The sequence below is a fragment of the Tachypleus tridentatus genome, chromosome 13 (assembly GCF_004210375.1).
Source record: "Tachypleus tridentatus isolate NWPU-2018 chromosome 13, ASM421037v1, whole genome shotgun sequence".
NCBI classification, from domain to species: Eukaryota; Metazoa; Arthropoda; class Merostomata; order Xiphosura; family Limulidae; genus Tachypleus; species Tachypleus tridentatus.
The window spans coordinates 32,482,348-32,508,696 of record NC_134837.1 but is presented as its reverse complement, the minus strand read 5'-3'; the positions used below and the strand labels follow the sequence as shown (position 1 = coordinate 32,508,696).

Genomic DNA, 26,349 nt, shown 5'->3' with positions numbered 1-26,349 from the left:
GTTTTACCTGTTTACTGAATTTTTAATGTCTTGCATTTTTCTTATTTACAGTTTGCTTATGACAATGTTATGCTGTTTAAAAATCTACTTGCAAACATAATATATTTTTCTGTGTGCTTAAATTTTAAAATTCTTTATACACATAACAACACTTCTGTCGCTACTTTTGATCTTAATCGAAATTTTGTAGAAATGCACTTTCGGAAGATTGTTTTGTAGAAATAAAGATATGACAAATTGTTTACCTGGCTTGTAAAATATTATGTGGTTTGGTACACTAAAAGTAAAAGAGCTTTTATGTCTCTAAACAGTAGCAGCTATATAAATAATGTTTGAACAACAGATAAACCTCATATTCAAAACTCCAAATTCTGTGCATTTTCTGGCACCGTATGTTTTATTAAAATCTAATATTTAATAAGGATAATAAATCAATATGTATTTAAGCATAGCTTTTACGTAATTTCAGAGGACACCCATATTTCACAATCACACGTACTAAGTGTATTACAACATTTGTCTGTTGTTGCCTTTTTCCCAAAAAAATTAAGAAATGTGTTTTATGAAAAGTTTACATTTCTAGAGAAAATTACTGCATTAAGATAAGTTAATAAATTCACAATTTCAATTCAACATTTAGTCTAAAACATGCTGTTACCTAGTGGCATTTGCTGAAACTCCCAAAATCTTTTAGCCTTATAGTAAGCCTAAAACGAAAGCTGGGGACATTATGGCGGAAGCGGCAGTTGAAAATGGGAGTTCAAGATTCTTTTGTCACAAATGTTACGCTGAAATTAGTCCTGTATTACCTGTAAGTATAATGAGCATTTATATTTTGGAATAAATGTAAGTAATATGATTAAAATGTTTATACTGTGCCCTGATTGCGACAATACATCTCTGGCTCAATTAGCAATGTGTATAGAAATTATACATTAGGTTTCTTACACGTAACAATTTAGACCTATGATTTGTATGAACATATTCTACTTTTGCTTTCATGAATTAAACTCATGATTTCTTGGATTGTATGTAATACTAATTTATTGTTGAATATGAACTGAAAATTAATATGTTTGTATGAGGATAACCTACTTGTTCACTTATTATTAGTGTTGGTACAGGAATATCTACTAGATTAAGTTTTGCATGATATTGTATTAAATTCTTTATTTTCAGTTTAAAGTTTGAGTAATTTGTGCTGTTCCTTTAAGTTAAAGATTAATAATTTTGTACATTATTGAAATTTGGTTATTGAATAAAACATTAGTACATTATTTCTATGCTTTGACAAAAAATAAATAACTGTGTGAGATTAGAATTTATTATATGTAATTAACAAAAATATTTCACTTTTCAGTTTCTAAGACTCCTTGTACACATATTTATTAAATAAAGTGAAAATTTAAAGAGTTGATATATCATCACTGTTAGTCTATTGTTAATATTGTTGAAGGTTTATTGTGTCATTCATTTTTCAGGAAATTCAGTTTCCTCGTAGTTAGATTGTAATTGCAAACCCTGACCTGCATTACTTCTAAAAGCAGTTTATGCCATATGTTAATCACGATGTCTAAAAAAAAACAAAAAAAAACTATTAATTGGAGCTTAGTATGTCTCTTCAAAAGTTTCAGAAGGTAGTACAAAGAAGTTGAAGGTTTTTATTCTGTTTATTCTCCTGCTAATCATATGAACTTCATTAAGATCATCTCTTATCCTTTTTTCTTTTTTTTTTCACAACTGAAAATATATCTTAATCTGTCTATGTTTAGGTAAATATTCCATCTTGGATTGTTCTAGCATCCTCCCTTTTAAACCCTTTCCAATAAATTAATATCCTTTCTTGACTATAGGCCAAAACTGTACAGAATATTGTGTGAAGCCTAACTAGTTGTTTGTGTACAGATTAACTTTTTAGTTAATTTGGTTTGTAATTAATGTCTATTAATATTCCTCAAAATTTTTATCATTATTACTATTGACAGAGCAATGTCTATATAGCTGAAATGTCTATTTCACCTCTGTGACAAAATTCATTTGTCAGTATGTGATCACAGTAAACTTTCCAGATAGAGCAAAAATTAAATATACTTTCATTCATATTTCTAAAGATTAGAATGCATTGGATATTGTGGTTAAGGGTGAAACTTTGTAGAATGGACAGTAACTGCCTGTCAGTGACTGACCTTAAGGCAAAAGGCGGAAGACTTTCGAAACGTCATTCTCTACACTTGCGTCTCCATAACGGGCAGTTGCTGTCCATTCTACAAAGTTTCCTCATGAATACTCTGCCTAAACAATCTATCAAAGAATGTCGTTAAAGGTGTTTTTGGGTATAGCCACAAAGATGTCTTTCATCAGACATCAGCCACCTTAGGAGATATAGGTTAGGTCTAAATGCATATGTTGATCTAATAGTGCAAAACAATCTTAATAGTAATAATAAGATGTACAATTGGAAGAAATAATAGTAATATTAAACATTCTAACCAAAACTGTTAACATAAGTACTAGTAAAGAAAGGGAGTATACCTTGCAGAATACCAACACTAGCTGTTGGCTTCAAGTACTATTGACAATGCTGACTTGTGCATTATGCCTTTTAGTATTATTAATGTTTTCTTTTCTCATTTACAAACATTTTTCTTGAACTCCTTTACTAGTAACAAGATTCCACTTTTGACAGAATTTTGCCTTTTTTACATCTGTTCACCTTTCAGGTTCATTTAACCACCTTTCCTAAATCTTACTAATGTGTTTTTATTTGATAATAATTTGTTAGATGTCTTATCAAAGGTTTTTTTTTGTTTTGTTTTTTTAATTAATATAAGTACATACCGTTTTGATAATTCAGCTAACAATTAACATGTTCAGAAAAATAACTATAAAGCTTATTTAATTGAATGCTCTGGAATTTTTGTAAAGAGGAGAATTTTGAGAGCAACTCCTTTCAATATGTTTTGAAAAAATAGCGTCTCAATCTACTAAAACTAAAATAGGCTTACATATCTCATCTAAAAACTTTGAATAAAACCTTGTTTGCATTATCTGAGAACAAGTAAAAGTACTATCTCCAATGAAAGTTAAAGCTGAAGTCAATGTATCATTTTAAATTACATCTTGGACTTTTATAAAGGTTAATTGAATTGCACTTTTGGTTTCTCTCAGAGCTAAAATTTTGAGCTGCTTGTATCACCTACTGAAAAAAGTAATTGTTGAACATTTCAGTCTTACCGAGTCACTCAGCAATAACGTACAGTTAATCTGTTTTAATTCTTTAAGTTGCATCACATTTTCAAACATGAACAATGGTGTGATTGATTTCCTAATAGTTTAATACTGAATATCTTGCGTATAAATAAAATTTGATGTCAACATTATTTCTGCTTTATCTCCTTCTGTTTCAATAGTGGATGTTGGGTTTTGCCTTCATTTACAGCTTTTTAAACACAGTGCAAGAAGCAGCCATCATAAGTGGAAGATGGCCAAAATCTTGGGCAGACGCCACAGTTCACAATATGTATATGTTTGTGTATGTACCACTATAAATAATTTGGAAGGTTCAGTACTTTATAATACTGGTTGTTTTGTTCCGTTATTAAATTGAAAGTTTAAACTGCTAAATATGCCTTTCTGCTTTTGTTTAGAGGGCTTAACAACTACCTAAACTTAAATATGATGTTAAAGATGTAGCAGGCATATATGACTGTTTTGCTTTCATGTATCTGTAATAAGCCTCTAATAGTATGTAATACTTCTTGAAAATTTTATTTACTTTTCCACCTATTTTTAGCTTAAAATTGTGGTGTTCTCTGGTTGTAATTCTGAGTAGCTCAAATTAACTGAATGTGTTTTGTTGTCAAATCATGCTTGAAGATAAATTTACTACATATTGTATTATGTTGCATATAATTAACAACCCCATGGGATGTTACAAACTGCATAGGAGGTGGTTCTAATTATAGTATTTGTACAGTTATGGTTTTTATTTTTCAGACATGATTTGTTGATTTCAATGCAAATTAGTGTGTGTATTTTTGTTCTTTTCCCAATCAAGATTTTGGTTACAAAAGTGAATTATGTGTTGGATTACTACTACTTTCAAATAAGGTAAGCTGTATAAAAGTACTGGGGGGGGATAATTAGAGAGAGAGCTTCAGTTTAATTATCAGTACTGTTTGTTTTTAGATGTTTTTGGCTTATCTAATATATACTTGTAGGTGTATGATATAATTGTTAATATTCAACAAATTGGAATATATTGGGTTTAGGATAACAAAACTTGTAGTTTTGTTTAAGCATCAGCTGAAAGATGTTCAATATTATTCACTATGATTAATTCCTGTGCATTATGTAACTTTGAACATTTTCATGTGTGTGTGTATTAGTGATAATGTTCTTCTACTTTTATGTGATGTATGCACAATTTATAGGCTTGTACTAAAATTCAGTAGTCACTAGACCATGTTTAAGTTGACTGGTTCCTTTGTTGGTAATATAAAATGTATATACAAGCTGTTGTGAATATAGATATGCATTTTACATTATATTTTTACAACATTGCATTTTCAGAAAGGGTGTGTCTGTATTTATAGCACAAGGACCCATAGCTAAACAATTCAAATTACTTTTATCAAGTAATCTTTTGACAGTTATTTAACACATTTTCCATTTATTTTGGTTGTTGAAAAAATGGCAGATTTTAAATTTTAACTTTAATAATTAATAAAAGAAAAGCAAGTATTAATAAAGAAAGTCTTAGAAAATAATAAAACCACTAATGAAGAGAATGCTTGTTTTTTGATGGTATATATATAAAATTGTAAAAATGACAGGTTTCTTATCTCTATAAAAGACTTAAAGTTTAATATAAACAAAACACTTTATTTTCAGTCTAATAGATTGTTATATACTGTACATGCAGTTTAATATAGCCTTTAGTTGGGTGATATATTTCTTTGTTTATTTCTATATATTAGAGAAAGTTTGCTATAAAGATGCCTTTCAGACAGTATTATAATTCCTTATTTTATGCCACTTGAAACAAACATTTTTTGGACAAACAACATGGTATTGGTAACAAAATTCAACTCTAGTAAAATAATGTAAGAGGATTGTGGAGCAAATGTAGTGATTTAAGTTCATCCCAAAGATGCTCATTTGCATTGGATGAAAATTCCATTACTTAGTTGGCCAAAGAGAATGATTAAAGTCACTCTCAAAGTCTCTGAACTAGTTTTGGCAGTATGTATATTGTGCATTTTGAAATATTGAGTGGAAGCACTTTGGGTGATGTTTGGTGTCTTCAAAAAGTTGGAGGATCTAGTACGTGCCAATACACACTTGCAGCAGCTTGTACTGTCGCTACCTAAGTAGAACCAGGTGGTCCTATATATATATATATATATATATATATAAAAGAGAGGAGAGTCAAAGATAACACTCTGAACCAGTCATTTAGTGCTTATAGTTTGTGGTTTTAGGCTCCAGTTTTTCTATTATTATCATATTTTTTATACTTGTTGGTGGCTATACTGTGAGTAGTGCAGTTTAAGTTGTTTGCATTGCATGGTGTTATTGGAAATAGTTTTGACATCCTATGAATGTTTTACAAAATTGAGATGCAGTGTAATGATTCCTAGAGTTTACTACAAGCCTTTCCATCTGTTCTTTTCCTTAGTCTTTCTTTGCTGGGGCCACAGTTTTCTGTATTGTATAAGTGTTCTCTTCACTGAAGTTTATGCTGACCAGCCTCAATCATTTTGTTGAAATAAAAGTATAAAGATAGCTGGAACAGCAAAAATTACCCAAAGGCAAATAAACTTTTATTACTTGATGATGTTTACCTACTTATTAGGTTGGTTAATAAAAGCTGAAATAACTGAATTACAATATTCAATTGTATTACAAATTTTTATTTCACATAACTTCAATATTTTATGTTCAATAAAAGTAGAATGTTGTCAGTGAATACGAAACACAAATATCAAGTTTAAATACATGTGTTTATACAACTGTAAAAGCTGTATGTTTTCAGAAAGAAGTTTGTGCCATGTAGTGAGAATGTACTGTTATTGGAACAATCCATCTGAAATAACACCATTATGTCAAGTGATAGAATGATACAGTACTATAGGTCATAAATTTGTGTAAGTGTAAAATTAATGATCAATCAATTAGCAAATTCTGAAATTCACTGCTGCTTTTTGAATGTAATTTAAATGGTTTAATATTTTTATATAAATCATTTCCTAAATCTAAACCATATTATTACAAAACTTGATTCCTGCATATGTGTATCTCATTTTCAAAACAGCAATATTTCTTTGTTAATATTCCTTTTTGGGTGTTAATATTCCTGCTATGTCTAGTTTATTTTAGAATAAACACAACAACAGTGGGTGTTTTTTTTTATATGAAACAGCAAGCCCAGTTTATTAACATAACATTCTTTCTTGTAAATGTACTGATAGATTAAACCTCCTGCATTATTAAAAATTGTTTTAATGTCCATTTGTCATTTTGTAAGAACAGCATGCAAAACAACTTGAATTGCTTTTGCTGAGTGAGAAATGTTAGGTTTCAATTTTACAGATCAAAAATATGCTCCAGTTTAAACATTTCTTTAACAAACAAAGTTATAAATATAGCACACACCTCTGTTCTGTTATTCCATTTTTTTCTAGAAAATTCATATGGAAGATCTTATCTTAATTTGAAGGGAGGAAATTGCTATAAATATACAGTCCTAACTTGTGCATGGATCAGTTTTCATCACTCTTGTGTTGTTGAAATAAAGTTTTGCCATATTGTAACTTAGCAATAAGCTTAAGTGTGCTTATAATTCTAAAATTTGTAGTTTAATCCCTGTTGTGGAAATGGCACATTGTCGATATTTATGCTTAACAAAATGAAAAAAATAGTAATTATTAATTCAATAGATGTTGAGCTGTGAAATTTTAAAAACATTTTGTTTTCAGCACATATTCAGTATAAATTTAGATTTTACAGAAGTTAGAAAATACTTTCTTTTAATAGTTTTATTTCTAGAAAAAAAATCATAGTTCACATGCAGCATATTATCTTTAGATATGTTTGGCTAATTTATCAAGGATGTAGTTTTATAAAACAGGCCTTTCCAATCATTAACATTTGCTTATGTCTATATTTCCAACAGGATGTGTACTAGTTGCCCCAAAAAGGGGACCAGAGGTTGTTTGGAGAAGCTGCTTGTTTTGATAACTTGTACCACTATCCAGTAGTGTGTTGTCTGTGTCTGTAAATTGGTTGATGCTGAAATGATGTCATGTTAGGAATGGCTTGATGTTGCAACTTATACTGTTGTGATGTTAGTAAAATGTGCATTCTATAATCGGGAGAATTATTAATTAATCTGTAGGCGACAACACAGCATGAAGTGAACTTCAAAAGAATAAATAAAAATATGTAACTTTAACTTTGAGTTAACTTATTCTTGAACCATAACACTTTTGGGGACCTGGTGCAAGTGCATCTAGTAGATATCAGTAGCATAACCACTTTGTATGGTCATTCTGCAATGTTGTGTTATTTGCTATTTTGTTTTTGTTCTTTTTTTGTCATTCTTTGTTAATATTAATGTATTTTTTGTAACTTTTAGTTTTAGATTTTTTTTAACATGTGAATCTGAGATACTGAAAAGTTTAACATTTTGACCAATTCAAAATTGTTTAATCATTGTTACAATTGATATAAATAATCAACAAAATGATATTAATGTTTTCAGTCAGTACAGTTTATGATTATTCCAACAATTCAAGTCTTGCTGGAATTTAGTTGAATATCTTAAATTAATGAGCCAAACAGATGATCAGTTTAGTTCTACAGCTTGAATTCCAGTGTATATGTTTATGTATGATTAGCTAAATTTCTGGTAATATGAAAGCTGTTTTTTATTTTGTTAACATTTCAATTAGTTTCAACTTGCTGAATCTCTTCATAGAAAGAAAATTCAACAATAAATTGTTGAATTTAAGGTTGCTTCCATATGATAAATCACCTCCTCTCTCTCGTAGCTATTCTCATCCAGTATTGCCCTCCACACACATGCACTCTCTCTCTCTCTCTCTCATTGTATGATGTGATCGTGTTTTATGTATATTTAAAATATTGTTTTGAAACTATATGTTCACTTAACAATTCCATAACCATATCTTGGGGTAGCATGTACAAGTATCCATGTGGGTCATTCCACCTACTCGCCTAGGGCTTCCCAGCTCATATCGTAGATTTCCCTAAACATTTAAGCAAAAACTTCATTTTTATTCAGCCATGCAGTACAGCTTTAGGATTTTTCATGGCTGAATAAATCAAATGGAGTTTTTACTTGAATTTTTCAAGACAATTTGAGATGATGTGGGAAAAGGTTTGTTGTTTTTTCTGGGTGAGCTGGTATGGAATGACATGTGTATAAAGTACATTTTTCTGTTCTATACATTTATATGGACATAAATCCTTTTTAACAATATTTCAGGATTACACATGCCCTAGATGTCAGAGTGGATTCATAGAAGAATTAGATCATTCAGCTGCACCACAAGAAAGGTAAATTAGTTTTACTAGCCTTACCATCATATCAAACAATTCATTCACATATTGTAGAATAATTTCAAATCATTGAAAAAAATCTGTTTAGTACATAAAGCTGTTCACAATAATTTTGTCAGTGAATCAAAGTTTATTAATTCTAGAAATTCGTATTTGTGTTTTTATGGGTTGTTTTATTTTGTGAGAATGGCAAGTTTATAATTAATTTATTCAAATGGTAATTACTGTAAACTGGTATTTTACTGTTAAAATTTAAAGTTATAGCATGTATTAATATCAATGTGTTTTGGTTTTGTGTACCATAAGTGTTAATGTTTTTTCATTTTTACTGATGGTTTCTAGAGCTGGGCAACTAGTAAAATTAATTGGTGGTTTCATTAATCATTTACATGCTCTTCTTGCATGAGACTTTGAAAGTTGGAATAATCAAAAATAGTAATAATTGGAAAAACTAATTTTAAAAAAGATACCACACTTGCATATCTAACTACTCCTTATGTATGCTTACCTCTATTTACCAAAATAATTTGCATGCAAGAATTGGTTAAGTCGTGAATAGAGGGGTGTGTGGGAGTGAAGGTCTTATGGTGTGTAAAAACTTTTTAACAAATAGAGGACAGCATTGAACTTACAATAGCTGTGTACATGTGTAAAAGTAAGTACCTGTCAGAAATACATTTTTAGTGAAGAATAATTTATAACTGTTTATTTCACGTGTCCCGAATGAATGTAATTGAAGCCTATAAGCAATTGGTTATATTGATTTTTCCAAGTTAATCATCAAACCTGATGATTATTTTATATATATTCTTATCACACTTTTTTAAATACTTTTCTGTTTATCTCATGGTAACTCAATTTTCTGTAGTTATGTGTAAAATGGAAACGCCTACAATGTATCTTTTTAGGTGGTGTTGAAATATTTCTTTAGTGAAAGAGACTTCTTTTGAAAAATGGTGTAGGTGTGTGTGTTAGGTGGTGAAAAACCTAATACTACTCAATATGATGTCGTATGTGAACCATCATTGATAGTGAATATTATTTAAAAAAAAAAAAAACCTTCAAGTTGAAGGTTAATGATAGGCTTGATATGCTGAAGTTTCATGCAATTATTATTAATATAACAATATATGCAAAAAAAAACTGTATTTAACAGTTTGTCAAATATGGTGTAAAATGTGCCAGGAATTTGAATTGAAAAGGAATGATTGGTACAGTACGTGCGAACACTCATGAGAGACAGACATGCACTCATCACATGATAACTTCACTATAAGCACATGAGATGTATACCAAAAATGGATAAGAATCTATCAAAGTATGAGAATGCCTTGCAATAACCTTTGCTTATAAACAGTCTAAATTCCAGAAAATACATTTCTCATTTAAGACATAACAGAAATGTAAATGAAATTGAACATCAGCTGATATATTGAAGTAAATTGTCGTATTGTCTTGTAAAGTAATTAGTCTTTGCAACTATTGATTTCCTAACATTAATTTTAAAAGTTTTATAATAACTGTTTTTTGATTTTTTTATATTTAAATGTATTTAACTTTTTTATTAACATTGATATAATATTGGTAAATTATTTATTAATACACTTGTGTGTAGAGTTTAAAGTTGTACACTATATTGTTTGTGTGTAGATGGGAGTAACATTGTGATATAAATTTTAAAAATGTTTTTAATTTGGAAGCCTGTCTTGGTTCCAAAGTCCAATCCTTAGCAAGTGATTACCAGTAAGAATTTCTAGGTAAGAAAGAGTATACAATAATATATCGACCACACCATAATTGTTATATCTGAAATATTGTAGCTGTTTGGGGATATAACAAGCATGGTAGCAGTTGAGATGGTATACGTATTAGTAGGATGTTCGATAACATATGGTCTGAACTGGATTAAGTTGGTGAAACACAAATTTTAATGCACAGTTCTGTTGTACATAAATAATCGGATGTTATAAAGGTATTGTGCTCCAGATGTATCTATATGAATTGATTAGGTCAGTCTGACTCGGGCTGTGAAAGTCTGGAGTATAAAGGTGATTTGTATTTGAAGAATAAATGTACGTTCTCACAGCATGTAATTTGTAAAAACTCTTAAATGCACATCTACAGTTTTTATTTCAGTTCCCCTGTATGTTGTAGCTAATATTTGTTCACCTGTACTATGAACTAGTAATAAATGAGCAATATAGAATAAATTAAATTGTTTATAACTCTGTTGTTAAATACATACCATTTTTTTTAATGGCACTCTGTAAAATATTGCACACTTTGACCTCTACCTACGCGTATAGTATAAAACTATAAGAAGGAAATTGTTAACTACTAGATCTTAATAGCTTCAAACACTTCCTATGGAAAAATAAAACATATAGTGTTGTACAAGCTAGTGAACTTTCTATATTTGCCATAAGAAGTCAAATTTTAGTTTTTCTCTACACTTGTTATGGCTCCCATGTTTTTTCCAGTGAAGAATCTGAAGATGAAGGAGATCCAGCTGCTCAGTTTGCAGAGGTAATTCCTATCATTAAACAAAAGCAGTAAATATTAATTTTTTTTTTCTCTTAAAAATCAAGTTGTTATTATGAGGTACTTGGTATAGTTTACACTTTATACATTTGTGTACTTGTTAGCATTAGGAAAATATTAAAACCGTAGTTATTTAAGCATGCCTTTACACATTTTGTTAAATGAATTGCTGTGGTTATTGTATGTTCTATTAAAAAGGAACTCGGAAACTCCATAACTGTTATGTACACATCACCCTTAAAAGGCATAACTTCTATGGCTTACTGACCTAAGTTAAAGGAAAGTGTAATCTATATTTATATACAAACACACTTTGAAATTTAGTTTTGTTGGTAGGAAAATATTCAGTGTTAAATAGTTTGGTTAGACAATCAACTAGATCTTTTTTTTTTTTTGGTTTTATAAATGAACTTTACCTTAAAGTTAGTTGATTAATAATAAATGTTAAATATTAAGTTTCAATTAAAGGTTGTGTAAAGTAGTTCTTCAAGGTGCTAACAACTTGAGTGGATATTATGAAATTGACCTTAGTGTTAGATTCTTCTGTTGTAGCATGTGGGAATGATAACAATTGTCAAATTATTTCTTTTCAAAGAAAAAATAGAACCAAATCAATTTCTTACCATTAAGCTGTATTAATTAAAAGAAGGCACGAGTTGTAACAGGTCTTTAAGCAAAAATGAACTGAGTGTTCATATAACATACTTAATGTAGTTGTTCATTGTTACCTGGGAGTAAGTAGAATATTGTATAATTTTGTTTTTATCAATATATCAAATATTACTTGAATATGGTTCAAGTGCGTCTATGTACACATTTTACTTTTACTAGCTCTGGAGTGCTAATACTTTCTTAGACACATTAAGAAGACTTGATCATGAACACAGCAGAGGGGAAACATCCCGAGGGAATCAGCTCGATGGTTCTGGACCAGGTGATCCCTCCTCAAGTACAACACCTTCAGAGTCTACAAATCCTAGAGAAATGAGAGGACCTCATTATCGTCCTAACTGGAGGAGAGTGAGGTCTCAGAATAGACAAAATATCCAACACTTCCGTCAACCCCTCGAAGGGTAAGTAAGGTTTCTCTGCTTTTCTGGAATAGTAAAACTTTGTTTAAGTTTGTGTTAACCTAATAAGATATAAATTTTTCTTAAACGTAAAGAAATTCATATTTTAAATGTATTCACTCAATCGCATTTTATTTTGTCAATAAAACGTAATGTTATTCGGCCCAAAAATGTATGTTAGTATGAAATTACACAATCACAACAGTGTTTCTACTTCAGTCATTTTTTATTACATAATATTTTAGTTCATTTTTGGATGAAGTAATATAAACCTATAAAGTTATAAGACTTATAGTGAGGTGTACATTTATTTTTATGAACCACGTTTCTATATTCACAAAAACATTCAAGAGACTGACAGAGCATAAAGCGTTTCCTTCATGTATCAAAATTTAAAGACAACTCAAATTTCTTTTGTGCTGTTTTCAGATAGTTGTAGTTCTAATTGAACTTAAAAACCAATATACCATTATAAATATTGCATTAAGAAAGTTTCTAAACTTGTCAAAAATTGATATATTCCAAATTTGTTGGTAATAACATCCACCAGTGTTCATTGTAATGAGATATTGTAACAGTACAAGAATGTGTGGTATTTATTATAATTTTTTTGTGATGGAGAGTTTGCAGCACATATATATTATGAGTTTACATTGAATAACTTTACTTTCCATATCTGAAGTAGAGTAAAACAGTTATAGTAAAGACAGCTTTCTTGCATTCACTCTTGGATATAAACTTATCAAACTAGCACATCTGTTTTTCTTTTCTCTTTTTTTTTTTCATGTGATGACATAATTTTCAGTTGCAGTATAGCGTTTGCAGATACATACACGCACTTCATATATTTAAGCATGTTATGACAATTTCATATTATTGCTTTTGTTTTTTTTTTTTGGATAAATCTAATCGTAAAATATTTGTTTTTTAATGTACATGTTTTGCCCATTATGTATCTTGTTGAACAACTTCTTGACTTATAAAATGAAGCATCAGTATACTGTTAGATGTTATCTGCAATCTTAAGCATCTGTACTTGTTTATGTTACATCTGGGTCAAACAAGTGAATGGTATTTTTCTGTTTGCTAACAATCCTGCATGTTGCTGTTGAACTTTATAATTACAATTGTGTAATACGAGGAATAAAAAAACTAACAATACAATTTTGTAGGTAAAGAGTGCAAATATTTTTCTTTTTTTATTGTGAAAACCATTATAGTAACATTAACCTGTATTGGCAGTATTAATGAAAAGTGACACAAGTATCCATAAAATGTTATTAAATGCAACTGAAATGAAACATTTTATAACTTCAAGTTGGTTTTAGAGGACTATTTCCAAATCTTACAGGTTAATTATATTCAGGAAGACCTTTTTTTAACAGTTTACAACACTGTAAACTAGTGAGAACTTGATAGAAAATATTTAGAACTATTATAAAGTTGTATGTGCTGTGTCTTAATGAAAGGAACAAAAGAAAATTTTGTTTTGTAAAGATAATAAAATTTACTAAATTATTATTATTTTTGAAAACTTTAGTATGAGATCTATCTACAAATAGTAAGTTGTGTGACCAATAAACTTGTTGAAATTGTTTATTTTTAAATTATTGATTTTAAAAGAAAAAAGTGTCATTTAATAAATTTCTTTCAGCTGAGATTGGTTCGTTTTGAATTTCATGCAAAGCTACGTGAGGGTTAGCTGCACCTAACTATTAAATATTTGTGTGTGTAATTTTTTTAACTTTGTACAATCTCTACAGTAGGAATGTTGCAAAACCTCATTTTGCTTGGTAGTCTACCACATAGACATGAAGTAAAAATTATATGAAAATTGTAGCTTGACTTTGTCAGCTCTTTAACTGGGATCTAGCAAAACCTTAATATTGCAAGGTACCCTTATACACAGGAAATATCTGGAAATCCTAATATTTAATGAATAGTGAGGTTTATTATGAAATACAAATAGTTTTGCTAATTATTCTAATGACAATTTTTACTTTTTTCTTTTGCAGAATAATTCATCAAATATTTTCCAACTTAACTGGTGGTACAGGTGAGAGTCATTTTACTTGTTAACATATGATCTTTTTATCAACTGGAGATGCCTCGATGGCAGGGATTGGACGTGAAAAACTAAAGTTATCTGTTTTTAGTTAAACTTGTACAGGATGTAGCATATGCCAAAATATAACCATTACACTTAACAGATTCTGAGTTGAACAAAAAAATACTGTTATGACAGATCACATCAGTCAAAACTCCATAGTTAAACAAATAATTAATTGGTGTGTGTAACTGTTGTTGGTAAGGCGGTACATCTAATCTGAAACCCTGTTCCTCTGACTGCTTGTAACACCTGGCTAAAGAATACTACAATCGTGTGAACTACTTGTTTTGATACATCAGACTTTGGATTTTTGAATGATATATGCAACACCTTTAAGAAGCAATTGCCCTATTTTTTTTCTTTCTTGCCCTACCTTTCAAAAATGCAACTTTGCCTCTGGTTGTGGGAGAGATTCTGTGTTAATATGCTGCAGTGTTTTTTTTCATAAACTGTTACAGAAATTATGTGGTTGCTTCAGTGTCTTTGCATTTCTGTATGTATTAAAAAAAACATATTAAACATCTTGGAGGTAACTTCAAATTTCAGAGGAGTGATATGTTGCACAGTGGCAAATATTGTTTCCGTTAAAATTATACATGTGATTTAAACTTAATACAGTCATTGATGTTTTAATCACTTCTCTTGTAACTGGCAAAATAGATGTTTACTGAAAAAACAAAAAAAAACTTTCAAACATCCCCTGTTTCCTACTTTTTTCAGGTGATGATTGTTGTTGAAAATCTGTTGTATTCCTTACTTTTTCTTATTCATGATAAAAGGAGGTTTGGATGTTACTGTTTTAGGTCATTCATTTGTAACAAACTCTAAATTCTAACTGATGCAGAAGTTTCTTCCAGTTTTCTTGATATTGCAATATATTTGGATATATGTGAAAATATTTTAATAACTGAATATTCATCGACTGTATCTACTACCCTTTTGCCCTGATATTTTACTATTTGTTTGTGTATGTGGTAGATGAATTTTGGACCAGCCAAATCATGAGCTGTCCTTCCATCAATTGTAATTTCAAACTATTGGCCACAGGAAGGAAACTGACCAGGAACAACTACTGTACATCTAACATATTATTAATTGTGTATCACTTTTTCAGTAATTACTATAGGCTGTTTTGCTTGGATATATAAAACCAATTAAATCAGATGGGGCACAGTACTAAAACAGTGAGTTTATATACATATTTGCACATGTTAAGTATTTATACTATAACTTTTGATGCAGTATGTGTATCTTCACAAAATTTGTTTCTTTTATGAAGTATTTTACTGAAGATTTGTTTTGTAAAAAATATGAAGTCCGTTTCATTACTAGTACAAAGTAATTTTCATATTAGGATTAAAAAACTATTCATCCCAAAAATTTTGAATATTTGCGAGATCTCTTAAAATTTCCTAAATACGTTTCAAATGTTTGTTTTCAGTAAGACTATATTTTGTCTATTTTCTCTATCAGAATGATGTGGGATCTTTCAGTTTGACTGACCTTGGAAGCATCATTTAAAAAAAAAAAAAAAGGCCAAACGAATATAAAGAAGTTTTCATTGTAGAATGACTACAGGTTAACACAGTACAAATGTTTAGTCTAAATAGCTCAAGACATATAATGTTAACCTTCTCGTCATGACTAGCTAACATTTACAGAGTGACCATGATGGCTGTGTTTTAGTGAAGTATTTTGTGATATATATTTGCATTTCAATTATTATTCATGATATGTGTATATAGATTATTACTATTTAAAAGTAAGTTATTAAACTTGTTGTTATTCTCAAAATATGGAATAGTAAATAGAAGTAAAACAAACCATTATCTCTTCTAGCCATGATCTTTGTACTTGATTGCTTCATGCTGTAGGTTAAGACTTAAAATTTAGCATTTGGAGGATATGAAACAAAAAAACATTTATTTTTTAGATTTTATACATACAGTTCAATAACCACAATTTTAAATTACTGTATTAATACCATAAGTCCATTTATGATTTATCAAGCTTTTTAACTAAGTTGTATTTAGGTCTAAAAAATATAAAAGTTTGAGCAAACTAAAGACACAACCAACCTTCTTGAAATCTTTGTTTGAAAGAATGAGGTGGCCTTCTAACACATTAAAATGGTTGAGGAAACCACTTCAGGACACTTTAAGCTGTTGATTGGTTATTGACATGTCATATGTTGAATTAAGTGTATATAGGGAGCTTTTCCAAAAATGGAAGTATGTAAACATGGCCACTAATTTATACAAAATTACAGACCTAATATTTTGACATCAGAAACATTTAATTGTAATCAGTACTGCACTCAACATATCACATGACTTGCAAATCAATATTTAGGTGTGTTCTTTTATTATTTATTTTTAAAATAAGAAATTAACTGATGTATACTAAAATTTGACATACAATCAACAAATTGTTACCAAACTTATTGACATAAATTAGTAGTTCAATAAAATTTGAATGCAAATCAACAAACTTGATAACATCCTTTGGCAAGTGACCTGTCACAATACAGTTTAAAGTGTGATGAAATATTGGCATTAATTGGTTACTTGTGGGGCTTTAAACTGTTAAAAAATATTCAGCAAAATTACAACTTGCAACTTTTTAAAAACAGTCATATAGATATAAACCTCTTCATGCATTTAAAAGATAAGTATTTACTCAACAGTTAAAGTAGATATAATTTTTTTGTTTAGTTACTGTGTGAATAATACCTTATCATATCCTTTATAAAAGATATTGCTACCTCAGTTACAAAAGAATTGTTACATACCAATGAAGCAATAAACTGGCACTTGTGTCGTGAAATGCCTGGCTTTGACTTGTCAGTTTATAGTGGAATTTGAAAGCTCTTTCAAGTAATGTCTGTATTATGAAGTGTCTAGAGAAAATATTTCTGACAAACATTCATATTCAAATTATATTAAATTTTGAATTGTATGTTAAAAATTCTTCAGTGAACTTCTGTATAAAAACTGGCATGACATACCTTTTTCTTCTTGCAATAGGTTTTGTTTCCAATACTGGATTTCCTGTGTAAGTGAAATTTTAATAAATATTGAATTTTTCTGTTTCGCTGTGAAAAAAGGTGTCAAAAGTTTTCGGTGGTTATTGGGACTTGTTAGTATTTATCGTTAATTTATTTGTAAGAATGTATCTTTTAATATTAATGTTCAAGTAACTTGATTACACCTAATTTATCAAATTTGTCAGAATATAACTTCGTACAAACTGTAAAACAAAAATAAAGCATTTTTCTTTCTTCCAAATGATATTATTATTATTATTATTATTATTATTATTATGAGTAAATCCATATTGTCAGTTTAAAGAATCTTACTTATTAAGAATTTGTAAATCTTAGTGTCAGGAGATACTAATTTTGTGTGTGTGTGTGTGTGTGTGTATAATATATATATATATATGGTTAGGTGTATCATTTTAGTGTTGTATATCAAATTTATAATTACACACACGTTTCTGGCAAATGTAAAAATTTCTTACTTCTGCACAGGATTCTAAATCTTCATGGTAATCCAGGAGACTATGCTTGGGGTAGAGGAGGACTAGATTCAATAATTACTCAAGTAAGTGTAAAACAATTATATACTTTGAAGAAGTGATCAGACTTGTTCATTGTGTGCTCTTTAGTTTTACTTATAGTACAGTATTTTTGAAACCATATAGTGCAATTTAATCTAGTATTTTTCCTTGCCATATAAAAAAAAAAAAAAAAGGTAATTCTTGTCTTTATTTTGATTTGAAAAACAACATATGGAGTTTCACCATCTTGATGATAGTTGGCACAGAATAAAAATAGTTTTCTACCATGCCAAAATTATAAGTAATCTGGCATTTTGTTGAGTCATTAATCTGGTTTAATTTAGTTTATGTAATAAAGGAATATACGACGGGTTTTAAAAGTTGTGTACATTTTGTTACATTTCTTTATGGTGACAATTTGCCTATTGGGACAGTTTCTTTGGCCAGTATGTCTTTATGTAAACTTACCATGACAAATATTCGTCTTGTTGGCAAAACAAAACTTAATTAAAATTTTGCAGAAAATGTTAACTAAGCCTACATCTCATTCCTCGCAAAAATACTGCAGTGTCATTATTTGAATGAACTTTAAAATGATCAAGCAAATTTCTCAAGCTTTAAAAAATAGGATCCTTGTAGTTGTTCATAAACATGTGCTAAAAAATTTACTGTATTTGTTTACAGGCATATTAAAAAAAAAAAAAAAAACACACCTTTGTTCTGATCTTTACTCAAACCTCTACTGAACTGCAAGCCACTTTGGGTTATACTTAAAGTAACTTTTGTTACATTTTTATATTGGCAACATGTGGCTATTATAGCCTAGAGTGGCTCAATGGTATGTTCGAAGGCTGAAAACAGGGTGTCAGTATCCATGGATGGAAAAATAGATACCCCTCTGTGTAGCTTTGTACTTAACAACAAGCAGACTTTTATAAACTTGTATATAGGCAGTTGTATGATGGTAGGACAACTGTGGTTGAAAAACAATGATTAAGTAAGCCTACTTAAAGTAATTATGTATTGAAGTTACAATGCTCATAATACTACCATTATTTTCAAAAGTTTCTTCTTTCTTTCAAGGTGGTTATCAGTGCCGTGTTATGCTTAGAACAATTTCAGGATATCCATAAACAGAGCTTGAAATAGTCCAAAAAATCAGTTTGCAATTTATTAAATTTTATTAAATGTAAAATTAAATGTGACATTTTTTTTTCTGAAACTTCAACTGTTTTTTGTCTTCATACATTTTAAAAGCAATGAGAAATTTATTTTCTATAAGAAGTTTTAATTCAAGAATGTAACTTTGTCCTCTTGTCTTGTTGCATACATCCAGGTTCCAAAATGTTAATGGCAGAATTTACTTTCATTGCAAGTGCATATTTCAGCTCTAGTTGTTAAAAATGATAGTTTTCCTTGGTTTCGAAGTTATTTAAAAAAAATTTTTTTGTGTGAAGAAAATCATTACTAATGGTAAATGAAATAAAACTCTTGAAGTGTATCTGAAAATCATGGTTCCCTAAAATGATTTGACAAACAGGGTTTTAAGAATATCTCGGGAAAGCAGGTTAAAGGATCAGTCTTTATTAAATGTAAACAAGAAGAAACCGTTGTATTGAAGGATATTGACCATTTTTTATTTGTGATTATTTTCTTGAAGCTTCTCAACCAGTTAGACACTACTGGACCTCCACCATTATCAAAAGAAAAAATTTCTGAAATTCCAACAGTGCATATACAACAAGACCAAGTTGGTAAGTATTAGAGTATTACTGTATTCATCAAAATTTTAAGCCAAAGTTTAATTTCTTAATACCAGATAGTATATTTTTATTGTATTTGTTCTATATTTTCACATTGCTGCAAGAGCATAAATTTGGATTTTGACATTTCTGAATTAGTTATTTTATTTTTAATATGTTTCTGTATTTAGGATGTATTTTTGAAAGTAACAAGTCAGAATGTTAAGTGAAATAGTAATCGTAATAATGGTAAAACAAAAAGTACTTAAACCTGTTCATCCACTCATTTCCAACTGATATTGGTGAAAGATATTTTATATTTTGAACTTCATTGAGTTTTTAATGTACGTTCAACTTTTCGCACATCAACAACAAAAAAAGATATATAAACTTGTCTTTTAAAAAAAACTGGTAGAATTTTTGAAAGTGCTACACTTCAAGAAAGTTGATACATTAGCTCCCAAGCCTATTTTGCCAATACTTTCCAGGGTACCACTAATCATTTTAGTCCCTTTTTTATAGGAAGGATGTATATGATAAGTAGTCCAATAAAAAGAAAATAGAGCATGACTCACCAGTGGGTCTTCTTGGAAGACTATCTCAATCCACTGGTGGGTGGGTGGTGCAGGAACCTACATGTTAACTTGGTATTTTATTGTTTATTTTCAAGGGTTATGCTGTAATGCAACCACAAGTGTACTACTGGTTTACTGTACACACTGTTGAAAACTGAAACATTTGTTTAGTGTTTAGTTATTGTAATGAGAACCATAAAATGTTAGCATCAGAAGCAGTGGTACAGTATGTGTTTATTTTCAGATCATAATCTCCAATGCAGTGTGTGCATGGAAGATTTCAAAACTGGAGAAGCTGTTAAAAAACTTTCCTGTCAACACCATTACCACAATGATTGTATAATACCCTGGCTAGAACTAGTGAGTTATTCTTCATGTGAAATACTAAAACTTCTTGGTCAAATAGCATCAGTAATAATGACAATATCTTTGACAAGATTATTTGAATATAAACCCTTAAAGAACATGTATGTATTACAATAATTAGCTGTCTCAAAAATTTGTTTTTGGTTTCAACACCCTTTACTCAAAAATGGTTCATCAGCCACTGTGTAAAAATACTTTAATTGCTGACCAAATTGCTTGCTAAATGGAACCTTTACTGTTGAGGTGCTTCAAAAGAATTTGTAACACAAAAGCTTTGGTATTTATTGTCATAGACAAGTTGTATGACCCTTCAATTATGAAAGCAACTTTCAGAAACTACTGTACTCTTTGTGTACAGGTGTGTGTGTGTGTGTGTGTATATTTTCACTTGCTGGTGGGAAATAGTCTTTTTTTTATCATGATGTAATGTTTAGTGTTTTATTTGGGTGTATATTTTCTGTTTTAATTCTTCTGTGCTTCAAAATTTACTGAAACTTGGAAAAGCCTATATCCTGTTGAAGAAAATGTTAATTTGGGATTTGGGTATAATACTTTGTATATATCCTACATAACTTGATTGTTTAAAGAAATACTAGTCAACTTTAAAAAAAAAAAAAAAAATATTTGTTAATAATTCCATGAGCATTATAGGTTGAGGCATTATAGGTGGTGTATGTATGTATTATAATGTTTGTTTTGATTTTTATATATCATTTAAACAATGAACCTTTTTATCAGTTTACAAAGATGATTATCAGTAGTGATATCTAAACCTTTGTTATATACGTTGTGTAGCATGGAACCTGTCCCATTTGTCGGAAGTTGTTAAATGAAGAAACAACAGTTGGAGACAGTGGGCTTGGAACGGAGTCTTCTAGCAGCACACCTAATACGTTACAGGAAAGTAGCCACTTCAGGGAATCTTCAAACACATCAAGCACGAATAGTGAACACCAAAACTCATCTATGTATGACTTCAATGAGGACCTTGATTTTGATTGACCAATAAGCAAACTTATTCCTTTATGATATAAAAGGTTTCCTCGTTTGATTGGCTTCTGTGTACATAGGTGTATTTATGTGTGTATAAGTGTATATTAATTTTTTTTTTTTTCTTTGCTGTTGCAGACTGAATAAAATTTTCATTTATTAAAATACATTAACATATATAGTTAGTGGAACACCACAGAACTCACCAGCCTGTTTTTCATATATATATACAATCTTATTTTGTCCTTCAAAGTTGGAAAAGGTGTAAGAAGTAAACCAGCTAATACTCTTGGGATTGGTTTGCTTCCAAGTTATTATCGGTTTAACAGTCCGTTGTAGTTTAAGGTAAATCATGAATTGTATTTTAATTTACTGAATATATCGTTTTTAAAACTACTGTTTTGCAAAGGAATGTTTAAAAAAAAAAGTGGTACCAAAGCTAATATCTGAAAAGTAATGTAATATTTTTTTTATGGTGAAAAGCAATCTACAGATTAAAATTATACTTTAAAAAATTAACACCTTGGACAGAATGTGAAATGATTAGAAAAGGCAATGTTTTTTTTTCTCTCTCTTCATCTCTAGTGAGAAATGGTCTTTATCATATGTTGGGATTAAATTTTTATATAGATTGACTACTTACTGTTTAATTATTCTAGGCTATGAACTTTTTAAAACAATTCATTTAAAATCCTATGTAGTTACAAATTAGTGAAAACTCTCAAACACCCCTATTCTCTACTAAAGATTCTCGTTTTCATGACCTATGGATTCATATAAGATATTTGAATTATATTTAAAAAAAATAATGAAACCCTAACTTTGGAAATTTGAAATGTCGACATTGACAGTAAGAACTACGTTATGAGAGACATTTATATTTTACATTTATGTTAAAAGTGAATACTTTTCCATTTCGTACTAAATTTTTGTCAGTGATTAAACAATCACTGTATGTTTGCATATGATAAATTACTTAAGTGTAAAAAAACACATTGACAAGGTGCGAAAATAGTTCCTGTAAAACATATACCATATTTTAGAATATTAGTTTTAAGCCTTGTCTAGTCCTTTATACTTTATGGCTCTTCAAATAATGTTTTTAGTATTGTAGCAAAGAAATTAAAATTCACACAATATATATATTTTTTTCAATTAATAATTGACTGATCAGGAAGATAAACAATAAACGTTAAGCCCATTAGGATTATGTTTTTTTGGTTGTTTTTTTTTGCTGTTTTAATAAAAATCTTTGTTGCTAAAACAACGTTTCTGGGTTATTAGTTACACGGCTTGATGATCAGGGTGAACCTTTTGGTTTAGAGACACGTGAAAATGTTGATGTTTTTATTAAAACGGTATTCTTATAAATGTGAAGTTAATCAAATCTATCTTGACGTCTCCATTTTATATAACTGTATCTGCGAACGTTAATTTTGGAAGCTACATTAGTAGCTTGTATTAGAAAAAACTGTATTCGAAGTTAATGAACATTAAATGAGAAACTTTGAATTAACTCGGTTTCTTGAAGAAATTAAAAAGTGAAAAAAAGCAAATAATTGTTTGAGTTTTCATGCGGTAAAACTACATGCATTACATTTATTAAATGAAAATTGTGTTTATCACCTTCACTATAAGAATAATGCACTGTGCTAACTAGACACCAAAGCTCATCTGTTTATATATAAAGTTCTTGACTTCGACACACTTACCCCATTACTAATGCGGTAGTGATGTATTCCTAGAAATGGAAGATTTTTGTGGTATACTCTACTATTAAGTTATGATAAACCTATTACATTTGGAATTCGTTTGTGAGGTGATATTCAAGTCCTTGACAGATTGTAGTGAATCTCCATCTATATTTGTAATTTAACCACTTGGCGTGTTACATTTTGATTCGGCTTAACTCCTATTTCACACTTTTTTTTAACTAATCATATGTTTCTAATTGTTCGGCAGGTAAAATTAGGTCTTATTTTTAAGACAATACGTGTAGCTAAGGTATTGTTATTTAGCTTATAGTATTCGTTATTTATCCGCGCATTTCTTAGTATTAGAAAATACGTCTTAATTCGAGGTAAAATGCATTTCATATCGCATTGCTTAACAATTTGGAGTGTGTTAGAAAGAAACTTCAATCTAATTTGTTCGTAGAGCAACTGGTTGAGACGTAAAATTACTAAATAATTAACAAGAACAGCAACATTGTAATGAAACTGTTTTGATTTTTGAAAAAAAGTTATAGCCACAGATTAAGATAACTTATTTGAAATTGGGATGCGGACATTTTAGACACCATCAGGGTCTAAAGTTTTACACCCCCGGAGATCGCGGGTTTCTAAAATATAGGAAAGTTTTAAAAAAAATTACTAATATTTCTATTTATTGGATTTATAAAAATATATATTTTTCCTGATAAAGTCAATACTAACGTATTAGAAAATCAGTATCGACGTTTGAAGAACTAGTTTCTTGTATTATTACGGCCGCTCTCGCACTTCTCTAGAGATTATCTGCGGTGATATGTAAATTATTTTCTCGGATTACTCCTAGTTGCTTTGTTATGAAACATTGTAATACATTTTAATAGCTTTCCCATTCGTACTCGGTGTTTGTCGGTAAGTTGAGGCGCTAACATAAAAATTAACTAAAACAGTTTGAGAAAATCGAAAAGGGGTAAAAATAAAAAGATGAATTTTGGCTTTCGTCAAAATTGCTTGAATTCGGGGAATTTGGATCCGAACGTTATTACGCCTTGTTCACCAAATATTCTCGTGAGTAATATGATTAAAGCTGTATTTGTAGTTATGTGCTACAGTACAAAATGAGCTATCTGTACCATGAGTGTCGGAAACTAGTTTCTAACGTTATACATCTATAGGCTTATCACTGGGAGGCCATTATTAAATCAAAATTGTAGATATGATTATATAGACGATTTTCTTTCTCCTGGAGTGGTTTGGTTTGGTTTGTTTCGAATTTCACTTAATCCGAATAAGACATATGTTGATCGAGCTGCAATGGTTTTGGTTTGTTTTGAATTTCGCGCAAAGCTACACAAGGGCTATCTGTGCTAGCCGTCCCTAATTTAGGAGTGTAAGACTAGAGGAAAGGCAGCTAGCCATCACCGCCAACTTTTGGGCTACTCTTTTACCAACGAATAGTGAAATTGACCGTCAAATTATAACGGCTGAAAAGGTGAGCATGTTTGGTGTGACGGGATTTGAACCCGCAACCCCTCTGATTACGACTCGAGTGCCTTAACCGTCTGGCCATGCCGGGCCTCGAGCTACAGTTATCATAGTAGGTAATATAATTAGTTATTAGACCTCGTACTGAGAATTTAAAGAAACAACGTGGTTTTCAAAAAAGGTAAGGAATTAGCAAGTTTTCTAGCATAAGAACATTTTAAGTTGTCTTTATTTGAGATAACGTAGTAAAAATGTTACCCCTATTATATGTAATAAAAGCCTAAGCCTATTTTTCTTTTTTGTTAGCAACAAATTTATGTTCAACAGATTCATGTACACTACTAGCCAAAATCTTAAGGCCAATGAACATTAAGAAAAGAATATGTATTTTGCGATGTTAGGCTCAACCACTTATTTGAGTAGAGCTTCGAAAGATGAAAATAAAATTTAAAAAAATTTTTTAGCATTCAATAAAGAATATGTGAACACCATGAAATTAGCCTAAATACTAGCTGGTCAAAGACTATTCCAAAAAGAAGTCCTAAACAAGGTAGGAAATGCCCAAAAAGTATCGAGTTGCACGGCCGTCATTACGAATAACTGCAAACATTCGCTTTGGCATGGTCGATATAAGCGTTTGCAGAAGGCTGGCTGGAATGTTATTCCAAGTGGTGAAGATGGCTTCACGAAGATCATGCACTGTTTGGAATTTACGTCCATTTATGTAGACTTCCCTTGCCATCTACTTCCAAACATTTTCAATGGGGTTCATTTCGGGCGAACACTCTGGATGGTCCAAAAGAATCACGTTATTCGCCACGAAAAAGTCCTTTGTTCTGCAAGCATTGTGGATTGCAGCATTGTCCTGCTGAAAAATCCGGTCTTTTCCACACAAGTGAGGGCCTTCAGTCAAAAAGGATGCTCTCTCCAACATGCCAATGTAGCCAGCTACTGTTTGACGCCCTGTATAAGTTGAAACTCCATTGTTCCATGGAAGGAGAAAGCACCCCAGATCATGATGGAACCTCCTCCACTATGTCGTGTAGAAAATGTCTCCGGTGGGATACTCTTATCGTGCCAGTAACGTTGGAAGCCATCTGGATCATCCAGGTTAAATTTTTTCTCATCAAAGAACAAAACCTTCGTCCACTTTTCTACGTACCATGTTTGGTACTTCTCAGCAAAGTTTAACCGAGCTGTTACGTGGTATGGAAGGAGGCGTGGCCTTTGAAGACGTTTACGGGTTTTAAAGTCTTCCTCTCGTAGATGCCGTCTTATTGTTCTTGAGCTGCATTCTGCGTCCGTAAGGGCCTTAATATGGTTCGACGATCGGCTGGTGTCTTGTCGGACAACCCGTTGAATCCTCCTGCTCAACGCCGACTAAATTTTCTAGGGCCGACCACTTAATTCTCGTTCCGTATCCCTCAGGGTCTTTTAAGAAATTTTTAACAGCAGTTTTACTACGCCCAATCTCACCAGCGATAGCACTTTGAGAGAGACCTTGCTTTTGCAGCTCGACAATTCTGCCACGTTCAAACTCTGTCAACTTTTTAGCCTTTGCCATGTTTTTACCCAATGTAACACAAATGTTGACAACGCTAATGCTTGAACACA

The 26,349-nt window shown here is 30.4% G+C and overlaps 1 protein-coding gene across 2 annotated transcripts; it reads left to right on the top strand.

Annotated features, from left to right (window-relative positions):
• Positions 1-467: 467 nt before the first annotated feature.
• Positions 468-22,805, top strand: LOC143240637 (E3 ubiquitin-protein ligase RNF115-like). 2 transcript variants are annotated; one of them, XM_076483391.1, is made up of 10 exons: positions 468-811; positions 8,513-8,583; positions 11,067-11,112; positions 11,959-12,200; positions 14,213-14,253; positions 17,334-17,361; positions 17,840-17,912; positions 19,529-19,622; positions 20,430-20,545; positions 21,347-22,805. In XM_076483391.1, exons 1-10 carry the CDS (start codon positions 731-733, stop codon positions 21,551-21,553), a joined length of 999 nt encoding a protein of 332 aa, XP_076339506.1. In that variant the 5' UTR covers positions 468-730; the 3' UTR covers positions 21,554-22,805. The 2 variants fall into 2 exon arrangements, with proteins under 2 accessions (XP_076339506.1, XP_076339507.1); XM_076483392.1 differs by lacking the exon at positions 11,067-11,112 and having other exon boundaries at positions 486-811.
• Positions 22,806-26,349: the final 3,544 nt, after the last annotated feature.

Coding starts and splice junctions, on each gene's coding strand:
- LOC143240637 (XM_076483391.1), top strand. CDS start 731: ATGGCGGAAGCGGCAGTTGAAAATGGGAGTTCAAGATTCTTTTGTCAC. Junction 11,113..11,958: donor CAGCTGCTCAGTTTGCAGAG/GTAATTCCTATC, acceptor TACTTTTACTAG/CTCTGGAGTGCTAATACTTT. Junction 20,546..21,346: donor TAATACCCTGGCTAGAACTA/GTGAGTTATTCT, acceptor TACGTTGTGTAG/CATGGAACCTGTCCCATTTG.